Source organism: Cricetulus griseus, chromosome 4, assembly GCF_003668045.3.
Source record: "Cricetulus griseus strain 17A/GY chromosome 4, alternate assembly CriGri-PICRH-1.0, whole genome shotgun sequence".
Classification (NCBI taxonomy): Eukaryota; Metazoa; Chordata; class Mammalia; order Rodentia; family Cricetidae; genus Cricetulus; species Cricetulus griseus.
Window position 1 is genome coordinate 11,887,733 of NC_048597.1, and position 17,500 is coordinate 11,905,232.

General features: G+C 42.6%; 1 protein-coding gene across 6 annotated transcripts in view; it reads left to right on the forward strand.

Annotated features, from left to right (window-relative positions):
* Nucleotides 1–17,500, forward strand: part of App (amyloid beta precursor protein) — a 217,962-nt gene that overhangs the window by 129,220 nt on the left and 71,242 nt on the right. For 2 of the 6 annotated variants that reach the window (XM_027412361.2, XM_027412362.2), the window contains exons 7-8: nucleotides 5,847–6,014; nucleotides 9,130–9,186. The exons of 2 other annotated variants lie outside the window; for them this stretch is intronic. In XM_027412361.2, coding sequence (XP_027268162.1) covers nucleotides 5,847–6,014; nucleotides 9,130–9,186 — 225 coding nt within the window. The remainder of the gene's footprint in view (nucleotides 1–5,846; nucleotides 6,015–9,129; nucleotides 9,187–17,500) is intronic. 2 more of the 6 variants (XM_027412363.2, XM_027412366.2) reach the window with 1 other exon arrangement.

Sequence of the window (17,500 nt, forward strand, 5' to 3'; positions counted from 1 at the left end):
CACATACACACACATACACACACACACACACACACACACAATAATTAGTTGATTTTTTAAAAGTTTGAATACGTGATTACTGACATAAGCTGTCCTCAGCCTCATCAGAATATCATCTAAAACTCCTAACCCAGTATTTTGCACATGGTAGGTTGCCGGTGAACATATTTTATAGTACAAAAATAAGTAAGAAATATAAGATATCTGGCTAAGTAGTAATGTATAACAAATATTTCATAGATTTAAATACAAGAGAATTATTATCTCGGTATTGGATTTAAGGCAGAAGTGTTGACATTGTTTCGATGTTTAAAAACAGCTGATTTATAGAGTAAATATATATTGGTAATTGATTAAATATTCATATATATTTCCTAATTCTAAGAATCTTCTAGCATATGCTGTATCCACCATTTCCCACATATGTGTGAACTTCTTTAAATAAACCAAACTTTTTCAATTTGTACCAATTCATCCCTCTGATACTTTCAGGACGTGACTGTATCCTGTATCTTTAATATAAGACATTTCAGTAACATTTAATTAAGTTAGCTGGGCATAGTGACTCACACCTGCAATCTTAGCATTTGGGAGGCTGAGACAGGACCACAGGACTTTCGTGCCAACCTGAACTATATCATGAGACCTCACCTCTGAAAACATGGACAAGAAAACCACAGCCTCCCAAACTAGCACATGGTTGTGCGGCGCTTATCAAACCATGCTAATCACCTGAGTCACCCCTGGCTTTCACTGAGCCTGCACGTGTCGGGAGGGACATGTCTGGTCATGGACCATACTTCGAAGAAACTCTAGCACCATTTTCTGCTTTCTGTGCTTTGAGGGTTTTGGAATAGAGACCAGAAATAAGAGACTAACAGGGAAACTTTTCCTTGTCTGGTGGCTTTCCATTTGTGCCCTGTTATTTCTCTGTGTGAAACAGTCAATTCTTACTAGACTGGGAAAACTAATTATTACAGGACTGAGGAATTTTTGGAGTCATAACCACTGCGGTTTGTCATACCAGTGGTAGGAGTGTTTACAAGAAGGAAATACACAGATGCTACTATTTTTTTACAGATAAACACAATTTTTTTAGTAAATCCCTCATTCTTACCTTGTTCTAGTTTTAAGCTTGGTGATACCATGCTGCGGGTCAAACAGGAAATGGAAACCCAGACCACTGACTAGGGTAAAACTCATTTTACAGGCCCATCTCCCTCAGGTGCCATTTTATAAGAAACCTTCCGGCATAGGGAAGTGTGAGAATCAGGTCAGGTCTAATTACAGTGACAGGGACCTGCCCATTTAAATACAAAGTATAGTCAACTGAGGAGACCTGATACAGTGATTCTCAACCTGTAGGTCATGACCACCCTGGGGATCAAACGACCCTTTCACTGGTGCTGCCTAAGCCCCTCTGAAAACACAGATGTTTAAATTATAATTCATAACAGTAGTAAAATTACAGCTACAAAGTAGCCACAAAAATTGTTTTAATGGTTGGGGGTCATTACAACATGAGGAACTGTGTTTAAGGGTGGCAGCTTTAGGAAGGTTGAGAACCACGGTGCTAGAGACTTCTGTCACAAGTCAGAACCCTCCTTCCTCCTGAGTCTGTGGCTTTGATACGGTGCATGGCTGCTGGTGTGATTTGCTGGTATTTCCCCCTGTATTTGGAACATGACTTGGCATAAAACTTCAACTCCTGCTTACTGGCCGAATTTGCATGATTATATTTAGTACAATATGATTACGAGATAATAAGTATTTGATCATTTATTTCCTGATAGAGTACCATATTTTTATGACTGCTCATTAATATCACAGCACATGATGAATGAATTTCTCTTAGAAGTATGTGATTTTTAGCATTGGGGGAAAAAACATGTTCTTAAAGAATAGGCACTTTTCTCATGTGTTGGTTTAAAATTTGTTTCATCTATAAAAATCAACAAAATGTATCTACAGAAATGCAATTTTGGTTCTGACAAACTAGGCTCTGGGAGTGACACTAAATTGCAGGATTTAAATTTGTAGCAAGAACTTTAATTAGGATTTTTTTTAAAATAAAGAGTTTTCGTGGTTATTAGTATTATAATTCTTTCTGGGTTTTTGTTTTGTTTGTTAACTCTTCTTGTTGCTGGTGACTTAGCCCTTGCTGTGTAGACTAGACTGGCCTTGAGTTTATCAGTATCTTCCTGCCTCTGTCTTCAAAGAACTGGAATGGGCGGTGTGTGCCACCATGCATGGGTCATGTCTGTTTTAAATGACAATGAAGTCAGCCCTTTTCCTTTATTGATGTGTTGTATGTAGACCACAAAATGAAATTTATTTGAAATATTGATGGTCAACACACTTAGTACTGCTGATTTGAATGTCTTTACCTTTTATTTTCATTTTATTTCACTGTTGAGTTAGACGGGTAATGATTTATTGCTAAAGCCGACTGTATTTGTCTTCCTACTCTATAATTAGAGGGGGAAAAAAGCACAAAATAGGGTATTTTTTCAAAGAAGTGTATCTGTATTATCTATGTCTGTTATATTGTGTTCAATTAAGCATGTTTCTCAGAATGTGGAGAAAACCATGCTTTGGGAATTTTCCCTCAGAATCTGGGAATCTACATTTCTTGCTTTTGTGCATTGCACTCTAGTATCAGAAGCAGCTGGATCCAGTGGCTGTCTGTTGGTGAGGAAGGGAGGGGTGTACTTTAGCCCCTTCTTGCAGCCTCGCACAGACCCACCCCTAACCTCTCCCACACACACTGTCCTTTGGCGTTGTTTTATCTCTTACCTAACCTGTGCTCGGAGTTCTGCTGCTGTTACTCAGCGAGCTTCAGAGAACAAGCCCCCTGTTCGGAAGCCAAGAAGTATTCTTGAGGGTCTGGGGCAGACGAGTAGCCGAAGACCTCAGTATTCAGTGCTGTGAGAGGCGTAAGCTGTGAAGGTCGGCGGGGATGGATTTTGCTGCCAGGCTCTGCTGACTGAGGGCCGTGCCAGAGGATGCAAAAGTTCCATTCCTCTCTCGGCCACACTGCAAATCCAGCATGAGGCACGGCTGTCTAATATTGACATTAAGGCACCCTAAGAAGAGATTAATGGGGAGCGATGTCACATTAGAAACATGAACGAGGGTGCTGAGTGTGGTGGTGTGTGTCTATAATCCCAGCCCTCGGAAGGAAGAGGAGGAGGCCCACAGCAGGGCTGCATAGCGAGAGCCTGTCTCTTGACAGGAATGTATTGAGGTTGCCAAGGGAGGAGACAAAGTGAAAGATAGGAAACCCATTCTGGAAGTATTTATTCCAACTGAAAAGCATGATAAGGACCCAGAGCAGAAAAGGCTGCCTGGTGGCTGTGCTTCCTGGACTCCCACGTGTGGACAGGCAATCCAGAAGCTGCTGTCACTCACCTGACAAGCACCTCCCCCAACTAATTTTCCTTTCATTTCTTACAGTACCAGTCTAACTTGGGGATGCTGGAACCAAATGATGGGTTGCCTCATTAAGATATCAGCCAGTTTTTTGTTGTTTTTTTCTTGAGGGGCAAAACTTTTCAGTGAACAAGAGCTTATGCCACATTTCCTCTTTTTATTTATTTATTTATTTATTATTATTATTTGTTTTCTTTTGGTTTTCAAGACAGGGTTTCTCTGTGTAGCTTTGGAGCCTATCCTGGCACTCCTCTGGAGACCAGGCTGGCCTCGAACTCACAGTGATACTCCTGCCTCTGCCTCCCGAGTGCTGGGATTAAAGGTAGGGCCCTCCATGGGGGCTCCCCAAAGTCCACCACATCATCCTGGGTCTGGCCTGGGCCCTCCCCCATGTGTCTCTCCACGTGGGATGGGCTCTCAAAGTCCCTGCTTACACCAGGGAAAAATACTGATCAACCAGTTTTTATCCTATGTCAGAACTCTGTACAGAAGCCATTTAAAAGGACAGGCTTGGGGGGTGTGGGCTTTCAGAATGGGTGCCCTTGGGGATGACACTTAGTCTTAGTCGTGCTCCTGGAATCTGGTGCATCCTTGTGAAACTTTGGGAATGTCAGAATCCTTTCAGATGCTTGTTACACACAGGGTATCCTCTTAAAGTCATGTTTTGGGCTCTCCAGGGCTAGACATTTGCCTGCTCTTTGGAGATCTTTGTCTTTAGTTGATTATGGTGTGTTGATTGACACAAGCGGTCTGGATGGGAACAGGGCATCTTCTGTGATACAAGGTCCAGGTGCATAGTATCTCCAACAAACAATTGAGCGGGACATGGAATAGTAGTAATTGAAGATAGTAAAGTAGGAATCTAAAATATTCCATGAGGTAGGAGTGGTCTCAAGAGCAGCCTCCACTTAAGGTCATAATGAGTTTCTTTATAGAAAGGGAAAGCAGGGATTTGCTTCAGCTGCTGTAGATTTGTTTTTTGTTTTCTGTTTTCTGTTTGTTTGAAGAAAGTTGCGTAATCTTAGCATGTTCCAGGGCAGAACAAGGATAGAAATGTTGGTTGCTGGGACTCAAAGATTAATTATCTTAAGACTCAACAGTCTGCATTCCTTCCTCAGGCTGGCTATTTCTAACGTAGAGGCTCTGGATTTTATACAGTTTTATCTTTTAGAAAGGTGCTTTCCCTTGGGACAACCCCCCCCCATACACACACACACACACAAAAGAGATGGGGTTATTGTTCTACTTCCAGTAAAAGCAGATAATATGAGGAGTCTATAGAGTTCTAACTTCTAATCGTGATTAACTTTTTAAATGCACCTGAATGGATTACTGCATTTGAAGCCAATGGGGATTATGGAACTGATTTGGGGGGACAGTGGCAAGACAGACTGACAGGTAAGGTGTGTTTTACTGTAAAATAATGTGTGGTATATGTTAAGAAATTTTAATGCGTTTGCTATTGTTATTCTTTTCTTTAAAAAGAAGAAAAGAGAAATGCTGAAACATGAGACATGTTGACTATAAGTTTATTATAAGGCCCAGCAGAGTAGGGAGACTAAGAAGAGGAACAGGGTATGGCTGACCGCCATGGTCAGTCGCCATACAGAGAAGAAAAGAAACAGAAAGTAGGAAAAAAAGAAGCAGGAGAAGAGAATGAAAGCAGAGTTAATTAGAGCTTTAAAGGGAAGACTGCGCATGCACACTGAGGTTCCACGCATGCCCAGAACAGAGTCCTCATGGGTGACATGGTAGCATGTTTTCTTACGCATGCCCTGATTTGTCAGGGGGCAGGGTCTGTCTCTTAAAGAGGTAGAACCAATCACCTTTCAGCTATATGTTACTGTTTAGAACATTATGGGCTAAGGGTAAGATTAAAAAATACACAAAGAAAAACTGTCCTAGAGTTACCATGAATTGACCGTCACTCTTGCAGATGTGACTTATGTTTTCAGATTCAATTAGTGGGTAGATGTGATTAAATAGACATGAGTCTAGGTGATCATTTACTAAGAAATGGTCAGGAGTTGGTGAGCGCTTAAGCTTTGGCATCACAACCCAAGCAACCCTTTTACATCCAAGTTGACTCCAAGTTATTTTCTTAAGAGAATTTTTTTGGGGGCTGTGCAGATAGTTTTTATCTTTAAATCAAGAAAAAGATCTTTTCACTTCTAGCCAAAAATCCTTTAGCTGCTACCGCACCCTACAAAGTAAGCCATCCGAGAACGACTTGTTTTATGTGAGAGGCGACTGGGTGGGTGATTAAATTCCTCAGTGAGGACTTAGCAGGTGCCACCTACTCTGGCCAGGTTACCACTGGGCATCTGCGTCCTTACGATGAGTAAGTGTGTACATGAACAGCCAGAAGGTGCCTTTTCATGCTAAATGTGGTTCCCCACGTCTCCTCTGATTAGAGGTGTGCTCTGAACAAGCCGAGACCGGGCCTTGCCGTGCAATGATCTCCCGCTGGTACTTTGATGTCACTGAAGGAAAGTGCGCCCCATTCTTTTACGGCGGATGTGGCGGCAACAGGAACAACTTTGACACGGAAGAGTACTGCATGGCGGTGTGTGGCAGCGTCTGTAAGTGGACCCCTCCTCCAGCCTGGCCACCTTTCGTCTTTCTCGCCACTGGCTCTGCTCTTTGTAACAGATTGAGTTTTTCCTTGTTCTTGGGAATGGGCCTGTTGCTACCACTAACCACACTCCTGTCAATTTTTCTAATTACCAGAAGTCTCCACAGTATGTTCAGTCATGAACACATCTCTCCATCTATTCCTAATAAAGCATGGCCTTGGGGTATTCTTTTATAGTTCTGGTAGATTATTCTTGCAACCCGTAGGAGCTTCTAATTGCTGCTCTTTACAAAAGGGCTAGAGTGGCTTTTGTCTTCTTTAGTGCTTCCTGCAAATTCATACTCTGTGTCTGTCTGTGTACCTATGTGTTCATGTTTCTGCATGTACACATGTGCAAATAGTCTCTCACTGGAATCTGCCTTATGAAGCTTCAGTTGCCTTGACAAGATTGCTGTGGTGAACTCCTTTTTTTACCTCATAACAACATGTTTTTTTTTTATTTTGTTAATGAAATTTGTTGAATTGAACTCATGCAGCCTCAGATGGCTATCTTAAGGTTTATTGCTGTGAAGAAACACCATGACCAAAGCAACTCTTATAAAGGAAAACATTTAATTGGGGCTGGCTTACAGTTCAGATGCTCTGTCCATTGTCACCATGGCAGGAAGCATGGTGGCATGTAGGCAGACGTGGTGCTGGAGAGCAGTAGAGAGTTCTACATCTGGATCTGGAGGCAGCAGGAAGAGAGAGACTCTGAAGTTGACTTGAGCGTCTGAACCCTCAAAGCCCACCCCCAGTGACACACTTCCTCCAACAAGGCCACATCTCTTAATAGTGCCTCTCTCAGAGCACATATATTTGTCAAGCTTTTGTTAGTTTTCCCCCTGGCAAATAGGTAGACTAGGAGTAAGGATATGAGTCAGTTAGTAAAAGTACTTGTTAAGCAAGTGTGAGGACCTGAGTTTGAATCCCCAGAATGCACTTAGCCCAAATGTGTAGCCTGTGCCTCCATAATGCCAGTACTGCTAAAGGCAGAAACGAGCAAATCACCTGAACTCTGGGACCAGCTAGCCTGGGCTACACAGTTGAAATAGACTCTGTCTCAAACAAAGTGCAGAACATGTGCTGACCTCAGTTTGACCCCTGGCTGCCACATGGGATCCATGGCATGCACATACACACATGCATGCACCTGTGCGTGCAAAAGAATGCCGCTAGCAACTTTCAGTGACCTCAGGCTGAGGGAAACAAGTTGCAGTGTCTCTTTGGAACACCAGGCTTTCTTTACTGTGGGGAACAAGTATATGGAGTCATGATGACTTCGGTGCAAGATGAAATGTTTCCCTAGATAGTCAGTTCTTAAGATGTCATGTCTCAGGTATGTGGAATATCTGCTTTTGTTAATAGCCTTTCAGGTTAAGTCCTCAACTGTGTTTGTTTATTCTTGACCACAAGTTAGAAATGTTTATCATCCCAAAATCTTGGTAATTGTGTGTTTCTCTTCTGAGAGATTCTTGCATTTTATTCCTGGATTTACACAGAGGCAGTCACTGCCCAGAAATACCTGGGAAAAATTCTTACCAGTTTTCCAACCAAATCATAAAATCAAGCAAAACAACAAAATGATTTGCTTCATTAAGACCTTAAATTGTAAAGTAGCCAGTATCGGTTGGAACCTGGAAAGTTCTTGTCAGTCTCCTAGGAGATGATGCCACTTAAGTTTTCTGTGGAAACAAGTGTTGTGACTCCATTGGATGAGCACAGGTACCCCAGCTCAAAATACCCACCCTCGTTTTCACTTAGAGGTTGACTGGGTTAGGTGACAGGGAACACAATGAGAGATTCTCTAGTCTGGAGCCTTTGGAATAAAGGGCTTTTGTTGCTATGCTCTTAGCTGGGAGGTGAGGATTTCCTGGCAAAGTTCTAAAGTTTTCCCCCTTTCCCCAAAGTCGGTTTATTTTCTGGAATATCATATCCTGGAATGAGGGAGTCTGCTTTCTATTACTAGCAAAGGTTAATTCACCTCAGTATTTGGACACTATCTTCCTATCCACGCTATTGTAAACCTCCCCTTGTGTCCTTTCCATTTGATCCCTCTGGGCAGGGAGTAAAACGTTATATACCTTCACTAGGGGTTGGGGAAGCATACACTTTCCTGAACAATTATTAAAACTTCAGTGCTGCCAATAGGGATCTATTAGAGAGGGCCAGTGGTTCTGACTTAGTTCTTACGGGGTCGGTTTACAAAGTATCGAGAAAGCAAAGACGGAGCTGGGAATGTAGGTTGGAGTAGAGAGCGCTTACCAGGCAGGTACCAGACTGGTTCGGTTCTCAGAACCATTGGAGGAAAAAGGAAGAGGATGGGAGGGCTGGAGAGATGCTTCAGTCTAGAAACCTTGCAGTGCAAGCAAGAGGACCTGAGTCCAGGTCTCTGTCACCTACTGAGTGTGGTCTGTGCACTCTTGAGATGCCGAGACATGAGGGTCCCTAGGGCTTGGTGGGCAGCCTGTCTATCCAGTCAGTGACATACGTGTTCACTGAGAACCTCTGTCTCAAACAATCAAAGACGTACCTCGGATCTCCCCACACACGTATGCGGACCTTAGCACACCTGTATGCGTACACACAGACACTACAAACACATACACTACACATATGAATAAAAATTCATACAGGAGGGAAGAGAACAAAGGGGTTGAAGGCCAGTCAGTCACATGAGCAGATAGTCATGAGTGGTGAGTGACGCTCCACCACACAGCCCAGCCAGGAGTCAGAAGTCTCTGGTGAGCAGGTGAAGTTGCAGGGGCTGCTGTGAGGAAGGCATGGAAGGGAACTGAGGATAGCTGGTGCCTAGGAGGGAGAAGAGAGCCATGAGTCCTCCAGCAGACTTCCTGACGTGCTGAGAGCTGTAGAAGGTGCAGCATTCTCCCGTGCTAATCTTTCCTGGGGACGCATCTCATCTGGGTGCCCTTGGGTTCCCTGCTTTGGTCTTGTTTTTGGTTGAATAATCTCTTTCCCCGTTTTGTTTCTTTAGTTTTAAATGAATCGCATGAGCGTGTTTCTGCCATCCTTCCCATGTCTCTGTTTTTGATTTTAGTTATGCTCTCTTGTTTTCTCCATAGCATCCAAAAGTTTACTCAAGACTACCCGTGAAGGTCTTCCCCAAGATGCTGTTAAACGTATGTTGTTGTTGACTTGGGGGAGGGACAAGGGGAGGAGTGTGCTGAGGACTGGGTGTGACCTTCACTCTCATCACCTGCTTTGCATGGGTTTCGTGATTCTTGACCGGATGCCTTTTAAAAGACAGTGTTTTCCCATTGGCCATGCTCGTCATTTCATCCAGTTTTACCAGGCGACTTCAAATGTCGGGACTAGAGCATCGACTTAAACTGAGTCTATTCTGATCAAATTCTTTTCTGATTCGTGTAGTTCCATGAAACAGCGCTCATATAGTATTTATTTGGCAGAACTTTTATTTCCCAAAAGCTGCCAACATGCCATAATTTAATGAAATTGTGTTTGTTAATAGAAGTACCCCCTCCCTAAACATTTAATATTGTGTACCAAAGACAGATTTGTGTGCACATTTACAGTTTTGTGTGTTCAGTGACAACAATTAAGAAGGAAGAAGTCATCGATGATCTATATTGTTGATACTGAAGCCTGAAGAGGAGAGTCCAATTTCAGTTGGATATTTTATAATTAAAACTCACCTTTATCCTTAGGGAGGGGGTATCCTATCCTCAGAGCTGATAAAAAACAAACAAAATTTATTTTTAAATATATTTTTAAATATATTTAATATATCTAATATTAAATATTTAAAAATATACTTTTAAAATATAGTATAGATGATTATATACTTTACAAAAGATTTCATACTACACTATCGTTTTTCAATAAGGCCTTCTTAAGACTCTCCAGTTAATTCAAATGATGGGATAACCCTTAAAGGATGTGTTTTTTTATTGACACAATAAACCTATGTCCTGCTATTGTGAAAGTTTTCCTCTAAAGCATTAATTTGTGTGTGTGTGTGTTACATTGTTCCCAGTATTTTCAAAGATGGCAGATCTTTTTTCTTACACACTTGTGTGTATTTTCCTCTCATATGGGAAAAAAAATGAAGCCTATAGTACTTACTGAGTGGTCTGGAGGCATCAGACACAGGAGGACCATGTCTGAAACCTAAATGATACTCTGGCTGTGCTCCACTCCAAATGACTCAGCTCTTGGTTCTGACATTTAAAAAGCCAATTTAAAAATATATATATAGGAAACAGCGAAAAGATGGAAAAATAGTAACACCCCTCCCCTGCAATGCCAGGCATTCAAGTAGCTGGCATTTCTGTATCTCATCCCTTTTTAAAATGATGGTGACTGGCTCTTACCAACTTTATTTCCTTTCAGCATATAAAAGATCATCAGTTTTCACTTTTCTTAATTGATAAACCTTATTCATAAAATATATATTACATTTTCCAGACAGGTACTGGAAGTCTCACTTTCTCCTTCCACTTGCATTGTGGTTAAGACCCTGCCACCCTTGCATCCTGGGGAGTGGGGGCGATGAAGTGATTTTAGTCAGCTACCTTTCTTGTCTCCCTACAGAGACCATTCAATCACAGCAAGTGAAGGGTTTTGCAGTGCTAGTAGCAACATACAGGAGAAAGCATATAATTTCCAGTTATTTATAGCCATGTGGCTATGCTACCTTATTTGTAGCAAAGCCACACATTTGAATTGAAAAGTCATGGTCACCTGGAGGTCAAATGCAGATTGCAGACTCAATTCAGAGGAAAAATGAGCAGAACGGATAAGGGAGCCAGCCTGTTCCCTTGGACGACGCCAGCTTACACTTTGCTCCTTCACCCGCTTCCGAGTTAATTGAATGGCATCGCCTTGCTCTGGGCTGGCTGGTTTTTATAGCTGCTCCATCTGAAGGGCTTTGGGTGGAAAAAATAAATGCTAAGAGGGCTGAGAAACTGTTTTAAGACTAATGTTCAGAGAACCATACGCTGGGTCCCCATCAGGAACCATTTCCTGGCAAGACTTACTGCTTGAATCAGGCATTGCTAGACTTCCGGTTTATGCCATGAAAAAATAAAACTTTGAAAGCATCACAATTTTCAGGACATTTCCTCTTTGCTGTGGCTCTCACAGAGGATTCTCAACCACAAATGGAAGTGAGGAGCGTGAAACTGAAGAGCTGTCATTTACTCATAAACGTGGGTTCATATCTCTTTGAAAAGACGTTCCATTTGAGGTAAAGAACCTCCTGAGCCTTAGCTGTTTCTGAGGTCAGTTCTCCATCTATTTGACTTGGCACCCTGGCCTCACCTCCAGCCCCTACAATGCAGTGTTTGTGAAATAGTCAAATCACTATGTAAATATTTGACCAGCTGATATTTCAGATGTGAGCAGAGCATTGCCTGTCCACCTACTGTCCCCATCAGACAGGATCTCGGGAGGCAAGCAGCTGAACTCCATGGTGTCACCAAGATCATCACACCGATTTTTATCCAGCTGATTGACCCTTGGGCAGTCTGCCCACAGGGTGACCCATTTCTGGTTACTTTGTGTTGTAAACATTGCCACAAAGGTTTCTTTGCCTCAGTGTGCCTGTCAGTTTGTTCCAGAGAATCCAGTATGGTAGTCCATTCAGGGCATATAGTTTAGCAGAGTCCCAGACCCCTCCCTTCTATATGCCATTATCTACATGTGATAACTAACAATTCTCCACACATTGCTAAATATGTGCAGAAAGCGGGGTACACAAATCACTTCATGCCTGTGGACTCCAGGGGTCTGCCAGGCTCTCCCACTTCCCCACCGTGATTCAGTTTACCACAGTACCCCTGTTCCAGTTCAATGTTTTCTCCACCCCGAACAAGAATAACTCGGTTCATATGCAGATATATGTTCCACAGATAAGAGGCCCTGTTGAAGTATAGGGATGCCCAGAGCCTCTAATTCTCAACAGACGTTTGTGAGCCTGTTAGACAACCTTCCTATATGCTGTTGTCTATAGTCTATATAGTCTATATCTATCCCAAAACAGGTTACACCATATAGTTAGATGCCTCAGTGGTTTATTTTTTTTCCTAGTGTAATGTAAGCTACTGTGGATGAAGAAGATAGACCAGCAGGCCCCATTATCCGTGGTTCATCTCCACAGCCCTTCCCCTCTTTGTTTTATCATGATTTCCTGAAACCCATGCTAAGAGCAGTGCCTGTAGAGATGCTTGGGACCCTTGCTTCTCTGTTTACTGTTGGCATTGTGTTTATGGACTCAGGACCATGATTACAGCATGCTGGGGGCAGGTCTGGCCCCATACATGGTTAAAGGAGGGGAAAGGATGACTTTGTCCCCACCTAAATGTAATCCAGTAGTCTCGCTAGTTCATTGTGTCAGAAGGCTATGATTTGCCTGCTGTGGGTGACATGGCGCAAGCCTGAATGGGGAGTATCATTGTAACCTCAGCCTTTATCTCTGGCCAGATTTGAACTATTATTTTTAATTACTTTCTTTTTGTCCCTCAAGTTGTGAAATAGTAGGCATCAACGTCTGTGAGTACATTGTATAATACTAGTCATCAAATGATGAGAGTTTCTTTAGACTGCCAGAATATATTAAAAATAACTATTGACCTAGGTTTGTTGGCTGCACTCCTTTTATCCCAGAACTCAAGTGGAAGAAGCAGGTGGATCCCTGCAAGTTCAAGGCCAGGCTGGTCTGCGTAGTTACTTCCAGGCCAGGCAAAAAAAAAATAAATAACAACAACCATAATAGTTGTTATTCTTATTTAAAGATCTAGTCCTGCATTGAATTATATATCCCAGGAGTGGTAGTAAAATTCTATCACAAAGGAAAAACATGAAATCCAGGTGTTCGGTACCCATAAATACTTAGATAAGAGGTTTTCTTCAAAAGTGTAATGATTAAAAATCTTAAGAAGGCGAGTGGCTCAGTTGCTTTTCGAGCCAGCTTTTGTTTTTGTTTGCTTGCTTGCTTGTTTTTTTAAGAAGGGCCATTTCCTGCCTTAGGGGAAGTCCAGCAGGCATGTACTCCATGCTCTAGCTACCTGATAAAGGTGTGACAGTGGATCCTTTTTATTAAAGGGGTTGGCTGTGCTTTCTGTCAGACTGTACATTTACCATCATGTCTACAGAGTGCTGCAGCCACTGACAGTGAGTAAATATGTAGGCATCATTGTGTGGTCTCCACTGCACATTTTTTTAAAGCAGCTACTGGACTGAGGAGTGGCAAGGTGCAAGGTACCTTCCATGCAAGCATGAATACCTGAGTTTGGAAAACCCAGCATCTACATGCAGAGTCAGGGACTGCAACACAGATAGCTGTAACCCTATCGCTGAGTGGAAAGTGGAGGCAAGTGGTTTCTGGGGCAGAGCCAACCTAGCCCATTAATTTGATCCCAGTTTTAGTGAGAGACTATGTTTACAAATAAATAGAATAGGTACCAACTGAGGAAGGCACCCTACCTTGGCTTCTTGCCTTTGCACGCATGTGCACACATACAAAATTACAATAAAACGAACAGCCGCCAACAGGCACGCACCCGCTTTAATACAAAGGTGTCTTTTAAGCCCAGAGCATGCTGGTGCTGTAGCTAAGGCTTTTGGGAGACTCTAAGAGGGCAATCTGAGCAGTCCTCATTTAAGTAATTGATTAGTGAGGTGAGGGATGTGGTATAATTAAACCTCAGCAGTTAGAATGTATGTGGGTTGGGAAAGATGGCTCTGGGAGTCTGGGATGAAATGAAACTGGTTTCATCTTTAGGGCCTCCAGAGACACTGAGGTTTCATGAGCATTCCCTGTCAGACCTTCTGTGAAAGTGGTGACATTCTGAGCTCATCTATAAAGTACTGAGCAGGTAGGACTGGTCATGTCTTTATGAACCACTGGTACTGAAGTCCAGGAAGCTCCCAGCAAACTAACAAGAAAACAAGACCCTACAATTAAGCCATTGTGGCTTCCAGTTGCCATTTCTTTTGTTTTACCTGGTTTTTGTCTGCTTGTTGTTTACATTCAGACTTAGGATAGCTTCTAAATGCAGGGAATATAGATATTAATAAAAAATAATGGTGACATTGATGCTCTACATCCATTTCACATATCTGATAAAAAAAACTCCATGTCAGTACAAGTACATACACATAAAAAAGAAATGTAGCCTGGCTGGCAAAGATAAACACAGCATCTATTATGTTTTTATTACCTTATGTCTATGCAGGGCCTCGGTAGTGTTCTCCAGCAACTCTGATAGAGCTGGCTGTAAAACAAATGTGACTTGAGGGCACACGGGGCAAAGTGCCTTTGTTCCTATTTAATATCTGGAATCCTGTTGAACCATCACAAACTTTTATTTCCCCATTGTGAATGGCCTATCTATCTCAAACTTGGTGGGAATGAATCCGTGTTTAGGTTATGAACGCACTAAGAGTGTTTAGCTAGTTCAAAATTAGAGGAATGAAGGAAACTTTTAAAAAAAAAATGGCTTAAATTGAGACAGCAGTTTGAAAGCTCAGTCACTCTGAGATTAAATTTTCCCATAAAATCCTTCTTTACAGGTTTCCATTTCACTCATACATAAATTATCCACACTGCTGTGTCCCATAACTTGTAGCCATTTCAAGTGACAGCATTACTGGCTCTAAATCAAATGGCATTTTCAATGATAAGGCAGTAAGGGGCGGAAGTCTTCACTGTGATCGTCACTTGTCAGTGGTGTTCCAGTGAAGTTGCCTTCTGCCCTGGGGCAGGGTGGGGGGAAATCGGAATCACCAGATGTTATTTGAGTCAGTGTTAGTGTATCAACTAGATGCTATTCATGGACTTCTCTTTAGAAAGCAGTCTGTCTTGTGTTCTACTCTAGGTGGCCAAAGTCTTTAGTTTGAAGGTGGGATGACTCCATCCTAACTGTAAACTTGTGTCAAACCAGGTTGATGAGATGGCTCAGCGGGTAAAGGCACTTAGTGCCAAACCTAACCACCTGGTTCAAACCCCAGGACCCACTCTGGTGGAAGGAGAAAACTAATTCCCACAAGTTGTCTACTGACCTGCCAAGTGTGCTGTGTCACACAACACACACACACACACACACACACACACACACACACACACACACAATAAGTAAACATGAAAGTAAAAATTTAAAAAGACAGAGTTTCCCTGGAGATTGATATGAAAACTGTACAGACAACTTTTTTAACAATAATCTTTGTCATTGTGAAAATAAGCTGGAGTCCAGCCAGCCCTTAGTCACCATGGTTTCCTTATCCACGTATTCAGCCAACCATGGGTCAAATAAAATGCCTCTTTACTGAGCATGTACAAACTGTTCTTGTTGTTGTTCCTCAAACAATATGGCAAGAAAGCCGCTCCCTTTGGTGCTCACGTTGTCTTCAGTAGCATAAACAGTCTGGAAACAGATGGTGTATATATTAGATGCTCAGACTTATATCCAAATATATACATAAGGGATGTGAGCATCCTGGAGTTTGGTGTCTGTAGGGAACCCTGAAATCATTCCCCTATGGATGGACCTAGGGATAGTTAAGTTGCTGCCAAGTTGGAACAACCATGAGGGCAGTTGGTGTCTGTATAGTTTGACGCGATGGTTTGACTCCTTGAATCCTCTGGCATCCTGGGTGATCTCAGCCACATCCAGGAAAGCTCAGTGGTTTTAACTTCCTCACATAGTGAGGCCTTTGTCAAGGGACAGCAAGTGTGGACACAGGCATCGTGTTCTCGGGAATGGTGTGTTGTGTGTGAGACCATCCACCAAGATTACTTAAGAAACCAGAAGCAAGCCTATTCCCCACCACCCAAAAGATAGATTTCTGCCAGATCTTGAGAAATGCTAAGAATATACAACAGGTTCTGTGACCTGCATTACTGTGTCATTATTAAATGGGAGATGGACCTCCACACATGTGAAGAAACTTGCTCCCGTAATAGCTTCCTAGGGTTTAGATTTAGGTAACATAGTTTATCATGAGAAACAGACACACCCACGTTCCTTCTGGTATGTGGCAAACAGGGGAGCAGAACTCCAGAAGGCTCTGTGTGTGTGTGTGTGTGTGTGTGTGTGTGTGTGTGTGTGTGTGTGTGTGTGTGTGTGTGTGTTTGCATGTTCCATGCCCATATATGTGTGAGTGTGTATATACATGAACACTAGAACCCCAGAGGTAGACAATGAGTGTCCAACCCTATCATTCTCCACTTTATTTCCTTGAGACAGGAACCTAGAGATAGTCTAGCAGCCAGCAAGCCTCTGTCGTGACCCTGACTCCTCTCCACATCCCTGGGATTATATGTCCAGAGCCATGATTGGCTTTTTGCATGAGTTCTGGGGATCAAACTCAATTCCCCACGTTTGTACAGTAAACTCTCTTGCCCGCTGAGCCCTATTCTCAGCTCCTATATGATCATTTTAAAAGCACATCACATATTCCTTCTGATCCCCCCCTCCAAATACTCAATTGCTCCTCGCTGTGGCTTCATGGCCTTCTGATTTGTCCCCACTGCTTTCACCCTGACTTTTCTGCTGGGGCTTCATCATTTGCTTATCCTGGAATTTTCCAGACATTCTTACTTCTTAGGACCTTGCTGTTAGTTTCTGCATCTCCTTGTCATGTTCTTCTGAAGTGTAAGAAAGTCCTTTTGATAATTCTGACCCTGCCTGTACACATGCTTAATGGCTGTAGTCTCCCTGCTCACACAGCCTTTCCTCCTGCTCCCCTTTAACTTGGTTTTTCCCCCTCCATAAAATATATTAGCAATATGGTGTGTGTGTGTGTGTGTGTGTGTGTGTGTGTGTGGTGGTTGCTTCTTTCACTAGGATACTATACCAGCAGGCATTGCTCTTTTCCCACAGGATTTGCATGTGATAGAAGCTGAGACACTCCTGGGAAGGAAAGTAAAAGAGAAGTGAAAAAGCACATTTCTGGCAGGATAGCTGCCACCTAAATGTGTTAGATGCCTCTGGCTTCCCAGTTACAATAGTTTCTGATTGTATATAAAATACCGGGAAAAGCCAACTTGATGGCCGAAAAGGTTTACTTTGCCTCACTGTCCCCGTCTCAGTCAGTGGTCATACAATTTGTTTCAGGACCAGAATGGCAGGAAGCAAGTAATAGCCACTCATCTTACAGTAGTGGAAGAGAGGACTGGGTGAAAGGGTGCACAATAAGGCTTTTAGAGGCATTCCCCGAGTGAATTGTTCCTTCTCTCCAGCCCCCAACTTGTAAGGTTTGTACCATCTCCCAACAGCACCAACCAGGACATCAATCTGTGAATACATGAATCTTTGGGGGACATTCTTGATCCAAAGTATGATACCATGCTTTCTGACAGCAAGCAGGATGATAGGTATGTATGTGTGTAGGTAGACAGACAGACAGACAGATTGTACATACATTCGTACCTGTATACATATCATTAAGCATGCAGGGTGCCCCTGCATATTC